The sequence below is a fragment of the Vicia villosa genome, linkage group LG4, assembly GCF_029867415.1.
Source record: "Vicia villosa cultivar HV-30 ecotype Madison, WI linkage group LG4, Vvil1.0, whole genome shotgun sequence".
NCBI lineage: Eukaryota > Viridiplantae > Streptophyta > Magnoliopsida > Fabales > Fabaceae > Vicia > Vicia villosa.
This window is the reverse complement of record NC_081183.1, coordinates 112,116,259-112,130,048: the sequence shown is the minus strand read 5'-3', so window position 1 is coordinate 112,130,048 and position 13,790 is coordinate 112,116,259. Positions and strand designations below refer to the sequence as shown.

The window sequence follows — 13,790 nt, the reverse complement described above, 5'->3', positions numbered from 1 at the left end:
TTTTTCTTTGAAAATTATCAACACATGTCTCGCCAAAATTTAAATTGAAAATTGATGATATGGTTAAAACAATTACATCAAGAGGAATTAGCTTTTTAGGTCCAAAACCAATTTCTCCTTCTCTTTTAGCTAGAGAGAAATGGAAAATTAAAAACAAGATTCCGACTGAAGCTGAAACATTAACACCTACAGAGGTTGTGACTTATACTACGAAAGATTGTTTAGCCTTAGATTTAAAAATTATGAAAAAACCCAAAAATCACCACAAGTTTGGTAAATTTGGGAAAACCATCAATTCAGACACCTCCCATGACTTCAGTAGAAGAAATGGGAATAAAAACATTTATTTTGTTACAAGAAGCCTTGGGCCAAATTTGTAACAACCAAATTATTCACAACGGAATCTCCACTGAATGGGAGTTTGTTTACAATAATTATAAACAATGCCAAAATATGTTTGAAGACTGCCCTGAAAATCAGGAGGGTGAATGTTGTTGTCAACTGGATTCTGCCATTAGGAAGGCAAGAATCTCTTTGCCAATTTTTAAAACCTTCAAATTTAGAGATTATCCTATATCATTAACTAATTTGCTTAAACATGGACTAATAAGTGTAATTAATGCTCCACCATTATATGACTTTAATCCATATTTTCCAGAATTCCTAGCAGACACATTATAAACCATAACTCAAGAATTTCCACAAAATGCGAAACTGGAAATAACATTGTTATATCCAGATTTTCACAATAACTGTCCGAGTCATCATTTAATTTGGCTATATTTCAAGAACTTGGATATTGAATTTGAAGAATTCCAAGTACAAAATTATGGTCCAAAGACCTTACACTTGAAAGACCTCCCACAGCAAATAGAAATAGCTAGAGCCAAAATAATTTCCAAAGACTTTGGGTGGTCCAAATAAAAAATGGACGAAAAGAATCTTCTAAGAGAAGATAAAACAGGGAAAATTTATTGTAATTCAGATATTACAAAAAAATTCTTTTTCCCTTTTAAAGTCAAACATTCAAGGCCGAAATTGGTAGAGGCATATAGGAGAAGAAGCACATCCCGGGGAAAAAGATCCGTATCCTCAGAATCCTCACAAGATAATCCTTTAATTATGTAAATTAAAAAAAAGGATACGTCATTGATGACGTAAAATTGAAGAAATTATTACCGACAGGTAAAAGGCTGAAAAAGACAAGGCTATGAAAGGGGGCCTGTCCCTTTCAACTTTTATCATATACATTACTAATAAGTAAGTTAGGTAAAGTTGTTTTGTTTGTATTAGAGTAAGTAGTACTTTAGATAAGGTTAGAAATTTAGTACCTTATCTTTGCATAATGTAAAAATAATAAAGTATTATTCTCTAGAGACTTCCTCTTCACCTATAAAAGGAAGCTCCCATCATGTTTGTAAATACACCACTACTCATCACTCTTCATATGCAATCAAATATAAAATATTCTTTTCAACATGCTTAGTATCAATTTCCAACACTAAATTCCTTATTCCTGATTCATATTGCTCTCAAAAGGTATGAGTTTTTAAGCAATTAGTTTAACTTGTTTATGTATGTTTATTTTTATTACTAGTATTAATTCATGTTTATCTCACAATCAAAAGGCGTAAATCCTGTTTGAACCGAATGTGTTCTAGTTTAAAGAAATAATTCGATAGGGAAAATCCAGAAGGGAAAATAGTACCGCTAGGATGAGGTTCTTAGACGATAAGGAACATTGACGCAGAGGTTGTCTCTAGAAGAAACTATATGGAAGTAGGTTAGGGATGAAAAGGTGAGATTTTTAGATAAACAAGGACTATTTACTAGTGATAAGAATAAACATAAATAAATAAGTTTAACAAGTGTGAAGAACTTATACCTAAAGAGAAAGAAGCAATAGGAAAAAGGAATATTAATATAAAACAAAAACACCATTCACTCAAAAGAAAATAAACTTACATTATGCAATTTGAAAATAAAAATTCTAATTTCACAACACAGAGGTATTTTTCAAATTATTTTGGATTTGATTATTTTGAACTTAACTCCACTAAACAATTATCAGGACTCATGTTTATCCAAAATTTTGATGAAAAAATAACATATTTACTTCAGGCATTCGCATGCCCTGATCTAGTTAAAATTATTCTAAAAAAATTAAAATTTTCTTATTTTCAAGAAAAGATAATATTAGCGACATTACAAGACATAATAGAAAAAGATTTTTAAGAACATGAATTGAAATGTCTAGTCAGTAATTTAAATGAATTCACTTCCACTTCACTTCATTTAGATTTTTTATGAAGGACATTTTTATGGAGATCATTCACAGGTATACTACAGAATGAGAAACCCTACAAATATAATCTATGCTTTTCAACATGCTTAGACTCGATTTCCAACACTAAATTCTTTATTCCTAATTCCTATTGCTCTCAAAAGGTATGAGTTTTTAAGCAATTAGTTTAACTTGTTTATGTATGTTTATTTTTATTACTAGTATTAATTCATGTTTATCTCACAATCAAAAGACGTAAATCCTGCTTGAACCGAATGTGTTCTAGTCTAAAGAAATAATCCGATAGGGAAAATCCAGAGGGAAAAAATAGTACTGCTAGGATGAGGTTCTTAGACGATAAGGAACATTGACGCAGAGGTTGTCTCTGGAAGAAACTCTGTGGAAGTAGTTTAGGGATGAAAAGGTGAGATTCTTAGATAAACAAGGACTATTTACTAGTAATAAGAATATACATAAATAAATAAGTTATACAAGTGTGAAGAACTCATACCTCAAGAGAAACAAGCAATAGGAAGAAAGAATATTAACATAAAACAAAACACCTTTCACTTAAAAGAAAACAAACTTACATTATGGAACTCGAAAATAAAAATTCTAATTTCACAACACAGAGGTATTTTTCAAATTATTTTGGATTTGATTATTTTGAACTTAACTCCACCAAACAATTATCAGGACTCGTATTTATCCAAAATTTTGATGAAAAAATAACATATTTACTTCAGGCATTCCCATATCCAGACCTAGTTAAAATTATTCTAAAAAAATTAAAATTTTCTTATTTTCAAGAAAAAATATTATTAGAGACATTACAAGACATAATAGAAAAAGATTTTGAAGAACATGAATTGAAATGTCTAGTCAGTAATTTAAATGAATTCGCTTCCACTTCACTTCATTTAGATTTTTTTGAAGGACATTTTTATGGAGATCATTCACAGGTATACTACAGAACGAGAAACCATAGAAAAATTCAACCAAAAATAACTATAAATTTTAGGAGGTTTAATCCAACAAATTCTGACGGTTCTATTAATTTTTATGAAGATAGATATGAAACAGATTAAATTCCCTGCACATAACTCTGATCACATGAATACTCCGATACGATTCACGTCTATTAATTTATTAAGGGTATTAAAATTAGGAGGTATGGGGTTTAACATTTGTATTGTTAAACCCAATCTCTTATAAAAAAACCTTCTAAGAACCTCTTCCTAGCGGTACTATTTTTTCCCTCTGGATTTTCCCTATCGGATTATTTCTTTAGTCTAGAACACATTCGGTTCAAGCAGGATTTACGTCTTTTGATTGTGAGATAAACATGAATTAATACTAGTAATAAAAATAAACATACATAAACAAGTTAAACTAATTTCTTAAAGACTCATACCTTTTGAGGGCAATAGGAATCAGGAATAAGGAATTTAGTGTTGGAAATTGATACTAAGCATGTTGAAAAGCATATATTATATTTGATTGCATATGAAAAGTGATGAGTAGTCGTGTATTTATAAACATGATGAGAGCTTCCTTTTATAGGTGAAGAGGAAGTCTCTAGAGAATAATACTTTATTATTTTTACATTATGCAAAGATAAGGTACTAATTTCCGACCTTATCTAAAGTACTATTTACTCTTATACAAACAAAACAACTTTACCTAACTTACTTATTAGTAATGTACATGATAAAAGTTGAAAGGAACGTGCCCCTTTTTATAGCCTTGTGTGTCAGGATTACCCTTTCATATCTTGGAAGGGTCAACTAACTGTTCCCTATATAATTGTCTTTTTAAGACTTTTACCTGTCGGCAATAATTTCTTCAATTTTACGTCATCAGTGACGTATCCTTTTTTGTAATTTACATAATTAAGGGATTATCTTTTGAGGATTCTGAAGATACTGATCTTTTTCCCCAAGATGTGCTTCTTCTCCTACATGCCTCTAACAATTTCGGCCTTGAATGTTTAACTTCAAATGGGAAAAAGAAATTTTTTGTAATATCTGAATTGCAATAATTTTTCCTCATTTTATCTTCTCTTAGAAGATTCTTTTCGTCCATTTTGTATTTGGACCAGCCAAAGTCTTTGGAAATTATTTTGGCTCTAGCAATTTCTATTTGCTGTGGGGGGTCTTCCCAGTGTAAGGTCTTTGGACCAGAATTTTGTACTTGGAATTCTTCAAATTCAATATCCAAGTTCTTGAAATATACCCAAATTAAATGATGACTCCAACAGTTATTGTGAAAATCTGGATATACCGATTTTATTTCCAGTTTCGCATTTTGTGGAAATTCTGGAGTTATGGTTTCTAATGTGTCTGCTAGGAATGCTGGTAAATATGGATTGAAGTCATATAATGGTGGGACATTAATTACACTTATCAGTCCATGTTTAAGCAAATTAGTTAATGATTTAGGATAATCTCTGAATTTGAAGGTTTTAAAAGTTGGCAAAGAGATTCTTGCCTTCCTAATGGCAGAATCCAGTTGACAATAACATTCACCCCCTTGATTTTCAAAGCAATCTTCAAACATATTTTGGCATTGTTTATAATTATTGTAAACAAAATCCCATTCAGTGGAGATTCCGTTGTGAATAATTTGGTTCTTACAAATTTGGCCCAAGGCTTCTTGTAACAAAATAAATTTTTTTATTCCCATTTCTTCTACAGAAGTCTTGGGAGGTGTCTGAATTGATGGTTTTCCCAAATTTACCAAACTTGTGGTGATTTTTGACTTTTTTGTAGAATTTAAAGTTTCACTAAAAGTTTTTTGTTCTTTCAGTGGAATTTGTGGTCTTAGGGAAACTTCTTTTCCTTTGCCTTTAGGAACAATGTTTTGAATTTCTTGTAAAAATTATTGGTCACCAAAGGTTTCCAAGTGTTTTAAATGATTTTGGTATTTAAGAAATCGTGGTGATATGATAATATCATTTCCACAAGTCTTAATTACCGTGTCTATCATAGAATCCTGTATACAACGGTTGACCATATCTTGGAAATAATTTAATTTCTTCAATTAATTGGGCCATTTCTTCCCAATCTAAATAAACTCCAGCTTTTGGACCAGTGAATAATGTATAGCAAACAAATGTTTTTTTTGCTAAAATGTCTTCCAGTAGCAAAATAAGATGCTAATGCATTTATTACTGCTACTTTCTCGCTATTACCTTGAGAGGTGGTGGATAAGTTCCAAATGTTGTCTAAAAGACATGTTTCTTCTTCTTTGAGCTGATTTCTCAAAGATGTTTCAGGAAATGTCTTTAATTTGGTTACATCAAAGTCAATGACTTTGCCTGCCATTTGTAATGTCTGAATTTCTTGTATTTTTTTTTAAAAATCCAGGCACAATTGTTAATTATGTAACAATTTTCTAGATAATAAATCTGGTATTTTATTATCTTTTCCTTTAATATGTTCCCATTTTATCTTAAATCCTATTTTAGACAAATTATCTAAATTTTTGTATCTTCAAATTTTACTATTGCTTCACAATCAGTTCTAATAGTAATTTGTTTTTTAGATAAAATAAATAAAGCAAATTTTTCCAACACATAAATAATAGCTAAAATTTCATAGTCAAGGGATGCTAAATATCCTTTTTCTTTGAAAGTTCCTGAAGTATATCTACAAATTTTTTCTAATGACTTTAAAGAAAATTTATTGGGTTTTTTTATTAAGATTCCTCCCCATCCTAATTCACACCCATCAGTTTCTATAATTAAATAATCTGATTCTAATGGTAAAGCCAATGGTTCTAATGCTTTAATTTGTTGTTTCAATTGTTGAACTATTTTGATGTCTTGATCATTGAATTTTCTAACTCCTTTTTGTTGTGTCTTATTATATAAGGGAGAAGTTAATTTAGACAAATTTTTGAAATATGGCCTAACATGATTTACTACTCCTAGAAAAGATTGTAGTTGTTTTAAGTCTTCCAATTTATCTGGAAATTCTAAAATCTTTCTAGAAATATGAGGCTGTAATTTAATAGTTCCATTTCCTATTTCCTCCCCTAAAAAAGAGATATAATTTTTTCCAATTTCTATTGTCTATTTTGATATTATTAAACCATGTTTTTCGAATAAGGAAAAAATTATGTATAAATGTTCTAGATGTTCTTTTTCAAATTTAGAAAAAACAAGAACATCATCAATATAAACACAAGTAAAATTGTAACATTCCTTAAAAATGTCATCCATCATTTTTTGGAAAATTTGTGGAGCATTTTTAAATCCAAATGGAATAACTAGCCATTCAAAATATCCTAATGGACAAGAAAAAGCTGTTCACTTAATACTATCTTTATGCATTTTTACTTGCCAAAAGCCTGATTTTAGATCAAATTTAGAAAACCAATTTTTATCTTGAATTTTGTTAATTAAAGTGTCTTTGTCAGGTATACAATATCCCGTCTTCAAATGTATTGTCATTTAATCTTCTATAATCAAAACCCATTCTAGATTGTCTTCTTTTCTTTTCTGCTTCTTTTTGAACAATAAAAGTAGGGGTTCTGTGTCTAGAATTTGATTTTTGAATAATTCCCAATTTCAATAATTGGTTAATGTGCATTTTAAATTCTTCTTGTTCCCAATTACCATACTTGAAATTAGGTGATTTAATAGTAATATCTGGGTTGATAATTTCTAACTTATATAGAGTTTTATTTCTTTCCCAAAATTTTGTAGGATTTTCTCCTATTATTTCAATTTGTTCTAATTTTTTAATTATCTGTTCTAGGTCATAATTTTGTAGATTTTTCGTAAAATTTGTAGTATCTATTAAGTGTAACTCACTTTCTATACCTTTGTCTATGTCTAAATCTAAATCTTGTTGTTCTATATTATTGCAAGAACATTCATCCTTATTTCCCTTGCAATTGCAGGTTTCTGATTTTATTTGTGGTTTAAAGTTTGAAATAATAGGTATTAATGAACATTTTTTACTTATTGTCACATAATCCTTGTTAATACTAATTTGTCCAGAATTACGGAGGATAAAGTATAATCCCATAATAACAGGAACAGAAAGATTCATATCTCTAACCCAAATTTTTTGCCATTGATAATAATCGGACCAATAATTACAATTTGTTTGGAATTTTACTTGGATATTCTTAAATTGTGAATCTGTCAATAATTTAGTTCCATCAAACAGTGTAGAATATGATGGTTTTAATTTAACAATTTTATTTTTTAAGCCCTCTGGAATTATTTTTACATCAATAGTAGATGAAGTTGCTACAGAATCTACTAAAATTGATAAAGTATTTTCATAACTATGAATATTAATTTTTGCTGGTATTATAATTTGTATTAATTTTTCTTTATTACAAATTAGTGGAACAGGAATTTCACAAGGTTTTTCTATATTATTTATAATGTTAACTTCTTCCTGAGTAATTTTGGTTAATTTAAAATTAGTTTCATAGGCTGGTAATTTTCCTTTTTCAATAATTTTGGTTAGCTTTTTTAATTTTTTCTTCTAAACATTCAAGTCTTGCTTCTAATTTGTCTACCTTATTTTCTAATTTTTTAAATTTGGTTTCTACTTTATTTTCTGAATAATTTTTATCATTTGGAGGATTTGAATTTTCTAATATTTCTTGAATTTTTGTTTCCATGCTAAAATGTTTTTTAATGCAATTTGAACATATTTGTTTTAAAAAAATTTGGCATTTCCATCTTTTATCAAAAGAAGAAAACCAATTACATTTAAAGCATCTAATGTTGTTACTTCCAGCTTTGTAGTTCCAATTATGGTCACAATCTAAAGGTTTGTTTTTTGGCTCCGTTATTTTATTTAAAAGTGAATTTTTTTCAATTTTTCTAGCAGAATATAATTATTATTATTTTCATCTTCGGAAGGAATTTCAATTTCTTCATTTTCTATTACTTCTAGGGAGCAAATACTCCAAATTTCAGAGTTGTCTGAAATATCTGAAGTTATTTCTAAAATATCTTCTTTTATAGTAGATATGAGATTTGATTCTCTTGTAAATAAATTTTGTTTGTTTGGACAAATAGAAGTTAGATGTACAGGTTTGCTACAAGCAAAACAAGTAATTATTATTTTATAAGTTTTGTTAGGGTTATATTTTCTAACATGTTTTTCTTTGTTTAAATACGGTTTTCTGGCATTAGATTTTCTTAAGTAATTTTTCTTTACATAATTTCTGTTAAATCTAGGCTGATTCTTCTGATTTTTATCATCAGGATGCTTGCCATATTGTTGGGGAGTATAAATTTGTTTACAGAACCCTACATTCTTTTGTTTTAATTCTTTTTGAATTTGAATATAAGTACATTTCTTTTTTAATTCAGAAATAATGTATTGTATTCTTATTCCAATGTTATCAAATTCATTATGAAGTTCTAATTTATTCCAATTTTCATGAATTTCGTGACCTAATGGTCCTGGTAATTTGGTAAATAATCTTTCTCCTAATTCTGTCGAAAAGTAGTTTCCTGATGTACTTGCTAAGGCATACAAATCTTGTAAAAATTCTATTATATGGTTCCAATCATATAATTGAATTTGTTTTAATCTCTCATGGCTTCAGCCTATAATAATTCTGTGTATTAAATATGTAAAATTGTGAATATTACTTCCTTGAGTTACTAATTCTGCTAGTTTTTTTGGAAAATTAGCTTTAAATGCTTCCCAAGCAGCTCTAGCTATATCTCCTAGATAATTTTCATAAATTTTAATCATTTCTTCACCTGTTGTAATATTATAATGTTTGCTTTCATAATCTCTAATTACCAAAGAAGTCCATTTGTCTTAAGAGATTAATGTGGTCATTCGTCATAATTTCTAAGTCTTTATTAGTGTCCACAATTTGTTCTAATTGATAAGCATGTTTATTTTCTTTCCTATCTAAAAGTTTATTTAAGTAGGAAGTGTTTTGGTTTGGCTTAAAGTGGTGGTCCTAGATGAGCTAGCCTCCTCATCCATTATTGTTCTAGGTCGGTCAATAAAAGGATTCATATTTTCAAATGTTTTTTAACTTCTTCTGTGTTATAAGTTAAGAAGTTTTTTGTTCTAGTACTCCTTGTTTTTCTTTCAATACTTATTTGTGAAAAAATTTCAGCTAAAGAATCTATAGATACCTTTAACTCTTCTGACCCATTAATTGGAGTTTTATTATTTACCCGCTCCTTTAAAATCATTAAAATTTATCTATGGTAATTTATATTTTCTAATAATTGTTCTAAAATTTCTAATTTCTTTTCTTGTTTATCTAAACAAGTTTTGAGGTAATTTATATTGGATTCCATTTATGGCTGGTATCTCAAGCTCTGATACCAATTAAGAGTTGGAGGGGTTGTAAATGTTAAAGTAAATGTGATGTAAAGTGAGAGTGTAGTGTGTAGTCAGATTCATGTGATCAGAGTTATGTGCAAGGAATTTAATCTGTTTCATATCCATCTTCATCAAAATTTATTGAACCGTCAGAATTTATTGGATTAAACCTCCAAAAATTCATAGTTATTCTTGGTTGAATTTTTCTATGGTTTCTCATTCTGTAGTATACCTGTGAATGATCTCTCATTCTATATATATATATATATATATATATATATATATATATATATATATATATATATATATATATATATATATATATATATATATATATATATATATATATATATATATATATATATATATATATATATGTGTGTGTGTGTGTGTGTGTGTGTATATATATATTTATATGTATATATGTATATATATATATATATATATATATATATATATATATATATATATATATTTAGATACATATAAATATATATATATATATATATATATATATATATATATATGTATATATATATATATGTATATATATTTATATGTATCTAAATATATATATATATATATATATATATATATATATATATATATATATATATATATATATATATATATATATATATATATATATATATATATATATATATATTTATGTATATATATATATTTATGTATGTATATATATAAATATATTTATATGTATCTATATATATATATATTTATATGTATCTATATTTATGTATGTATCTATATATATATACATACAGTTATATGTATTTATATTTATATGTTATATCGGCATTTGCAACTCAATTTCATGATTTCGATCATTTGAGCTAGACAACAAAACTTTTGCCTAGAAAATAAGGTTTTATTGAAAGAAGAAGTGAACAGGAGGAGTACAAACTTCATTCATTTATTACAAACATTTCTTGTAGGTGGACACAGTTTAGAAACCATCATGAGCAATTTGGAAGGCAAGAGCCATGCCGTCGGGCATTTTGGTGGTATGGAACTTAAGCCCCTCCACAGATGGTGCCGTCTTACCCCCTCCTTCGAAAATGAGGTCGATCAAAACACCACTAACCGCAACAAACAACAGACCTGCCACAGTGCCAGCCACGAACCCTGCCAATGATACGAGGAACACACCTAGTTCCAAATCTGCGACTGCATCTGTCACTGCCCCTTCAACTGCCAATTGAACGGCAAAGGCGCCAATCTCTGATAACTTCGATAATGAGTTGGACAGCACAGCCTCGATCTTGTGTTCTGCAGTAAATATGTCCCATACCATCAATCCAGCGCTCACCACCAAAACTGCGATCCCAAGTCCTGCACTTGTCAATTCAAGTTTTGGGATTGATGCTCTTCCTGATTCCTCGATGATACTATTATACACCTGTGATTAGTTGGATAAATTATATACATCCTTGTGTTACTTTACTGTGTAAATCATAACGTTAATATATAAATAGTGCAAAAGTCAGATTTTGAGATCGAAAAATATGTACTATATATTGTACACTTGTTACTTTGTGAATGCATACCTCGAGCTTTTGTGCATCTTCCAGGATCTCAAATTCACCTTCATAACCAAGCTGGTTCTTATGTCTGTAGGCAATCAACAATAAAATTGTTGCTTGTTATCCTTGGTGACCAAAATAATGACAATCATAATCATGTAGCCTTATTGATCCTAAATATTATTTTGAACATAATTTCCCTAGAATTAGTGAATATAAGCCAAGGAGAACAGAGCCTTACTTCTCCACAAGGTCGGGAAATTTGATGCCTTCTTGCTTGATCACCATGGAGTAAGCTTTAGAGAGAGCTCGAGCTGAGCCACTCTTACACTTGTTTGTGTACTCCCACATACATTGCTTGTACATAGACACTTCCTTAGCCAAAAGGCGTTTCTTAGATATGTTTTCAGGGTCGAGCTCCGCAAGTTCAGAAACCAAGGAGTCGAAGTGAGTCTTAATTTTGTCGATACAAGTCACTCGTAAGCTACAGTTCCTAATCGCTTGCATACTCATATTGATCCCATATTTAATATAATCGAGGGTTTCCTTGGCAATGTCAGCCTTCTTCTCATCTCCCTCAAACTTCTTATTAAAATTTTCACATTCCTGAAGAAGGCTTACGACTTTATCATGAGCTCCATTGCATTCTTTCAGGTATTTGACACGTTCAGGCTCTGACTTAATTTTTTCCATGAGTCGCTCTTCTTGATGCAATAGTAACGCAGCAAGCTTGCTCAGTTGCGCATTCTCCAACAACATCACAACATCGTCGTCTCTTAAAGCCATTATCAATCTGAGTTAGCCTGTCTCATTTCAAAATATTTACTTTTCAGTTGTCATTAACATAATTTTTCATAATACTTACATAATCACAGGCTTTACCAACTAAAGTAAATTACATACACTTATTTTTAACGGGGAAATCTTACATATAAAGGATCCAGTTGCCCTTATCATACATACTAATAATATATATATACAGTTATCAGTAGGGATATAAACAAACCGAATAATAATACCGAATATTGCAAGGCTTAACTCGCTTCGATAAAATCACGAGCTGAGCTTTTTCGAGCTGAATATCGACCGAACATAAAAAATTAAGGCTCAGCATCGGCTCCGCTCGGTTAGATCTCGAGCTGAATATTTTGAATATCCCGAGCCGCATCAAGCTTTAAGGTAAAAAATAAATGAGTAAGCTTTCAGTTTTGCGGGTGGTCGGATGGTTTGTATCGGTTTTAGCTTAAAAAAACTGATTACAACAACCTCAATGAATTTATGAATCTAAGACATGAAAACTAAAAAAATTGAAGGTAGAATTTAATACAGAAGAAGAAATTGTAGTAAATTTATAAACCTCAGAAGAAGAAGAAGAAGAAGAAGAAGAAGAAGAAGAAACTGTAGTAAATTTATGAACCTTCGAAGAAAACTGAAGAACCAATTTTGGTGAAATCTGTTTTAAGAAGGAAAGGAAGAACAAAGATGAATAAGTTCTTCAAGACCGTCTAAATCATTCAAAGACGGAGTTCAAAGATTGTGAAGAAAATGTATGGAATTTAAAGATTGTGAAGACAATATATTAAAGGAAGAAGAATCAAAACAAAGAAATAAAAACTAAATTGAAAAAAATTATAATAAGTTAAGATCAGTTGAAGAGGATAGATTGTTGGTTGAGTTAAGTAATCCAAGCTTAAGATAACAAAATACATATACGAGTAACTTACAAGTTATGTCAAGGAAACTGCTATGTTTTAAGGACGGGTGGATTGAAATTTGAAATACGAGTAATAAGCTTTGAGGGTAACTGCTGTTTATATAGAAAAAAATGGAGTATTGGAGGTTATGGACGAATTTAATGGACGGATCAAAACACACAAGATTTTACCGTATGCTTGAAAACTGTAGTCGGTAGATAGCATTTATGACGTGCTTTAAAACTGTAGTCGGTATACAAGGATGGCATTTAACAAATTATCTATTTTATTTTATTTTGCTTCTTAAAAAAAAACAAATTATCTATATCTATATCTATATCAATCTTTATATATAAAGATTTGATGCTAATTACTATGACTTGTTTGGTTTGAAAAAAAATTGATCAAATATATCAACAACTAATGACTATGTGCTATATAGGATGCATCCAAACAGGTCGTAGTTTTCACTTTATGACCTGTTTGATATGTAATATTTGGACACTAAAAAGTATGGTGTGTTTGGTATCCAAGAAAAAATTAACAGTTGCTCTTCATCAATACAAATGTCCAATAATACATGTAAACAAAATTTTCTTATTTGAACCAGTAAAGACAAACCATTAGATTTAACCAACAGTTGAGATTAATCGATAATAAAAATGAGAACAAACATGTAATTCCTCACACGTTCAATCTCTATCAATTCTATTATTGATGTTGTCTCCTTAGCAGGCCTAGGAGTATTATATTTGTTGTTGTCTAGATGGTTGTGTCATCGTGGTCATTTCCATTATTCCAAATAGCATAGAAAATGTCGACATTATTTTTGTCGCATTGCTAGATAAATTTAAATATACTAGGAGTATCATCTCTTGTCTGTGTGACCAGTTATGTTTTCACAATTAATTATGAGCATATACATTTTTGGCTTTTTTGT

General features: G+C 29.4%; 1 protein-coding gene across 2 annotated transcripts; it reads right to left on the bottom strand.

Moving 5' to 3' along the window:
* Positions 1 to 10,460: 10,460 nt before the first annotated feature.
* Positions 10,461 to 13,037, bottom strand: LOC131599488 (uncharacterized). Of its 2 annotated transcripts, none has more exons than XM_058871823.1 (4): positions 12,881 to 13,037; positions 11,398 to 11,959; positions 11,181 to 11,244; positions 10,461 to 11,032 (listed from the first exon to the last, which is right to left on the bottom strand). In XM_058871823.1, exons 2-4 carry the CDS (start codon positions 11,940 to 11,942, stop codon positions 10,580 to 10,582), a joined length of 1,062 nt encoding a protein of 353 aa, XP_058727806.1. In that variant the 5' UTR covers positions 11,943 to 11,959; positions 12,881 to 13,037; the 3' UTR covers positions 10,461 to 10,579. The 2 variants fall into 2 exon arrangements, with proteins under 2 accessions (XP_058727806.1, XP_058727807.1); XM_058871824.1 differs by lacking the exon at positions 12,881 to 13,037 and adding an exon at positions 12,574 to 12,705.
* Between the last annotated feature and the right edge of the window lie 753 nt (positions 13,038 to 13,790).

What these genes read in the sequence shown, in the direction of transcription:
- LOC131599488 (XM_058871823.1), bottom strand. Translation starts at nt 11,942, where the DNA reads ATGGCTTTAAGAGACGACGATGTTGTGATGTTGTTGGAGAATGCGCAA. An exon ending in TTTCCCGACCTTGTGGAGAA is followed by an intron (nt 11,245 to 11,397) that starts GTAAGGCTCTGT and finishes GATTGCCTACAG; the next exon opens with ACATAAGAACCAGCTTGGTT. An exon ending in AAGATGCACAAAAGCTCGAG is followed by an intron (nt 11,033 to 11,180) that starts GTATGCATTCAC and finishes AACTAATCACAG; the next exon opens with GTGTATAATAGTATCATCGA.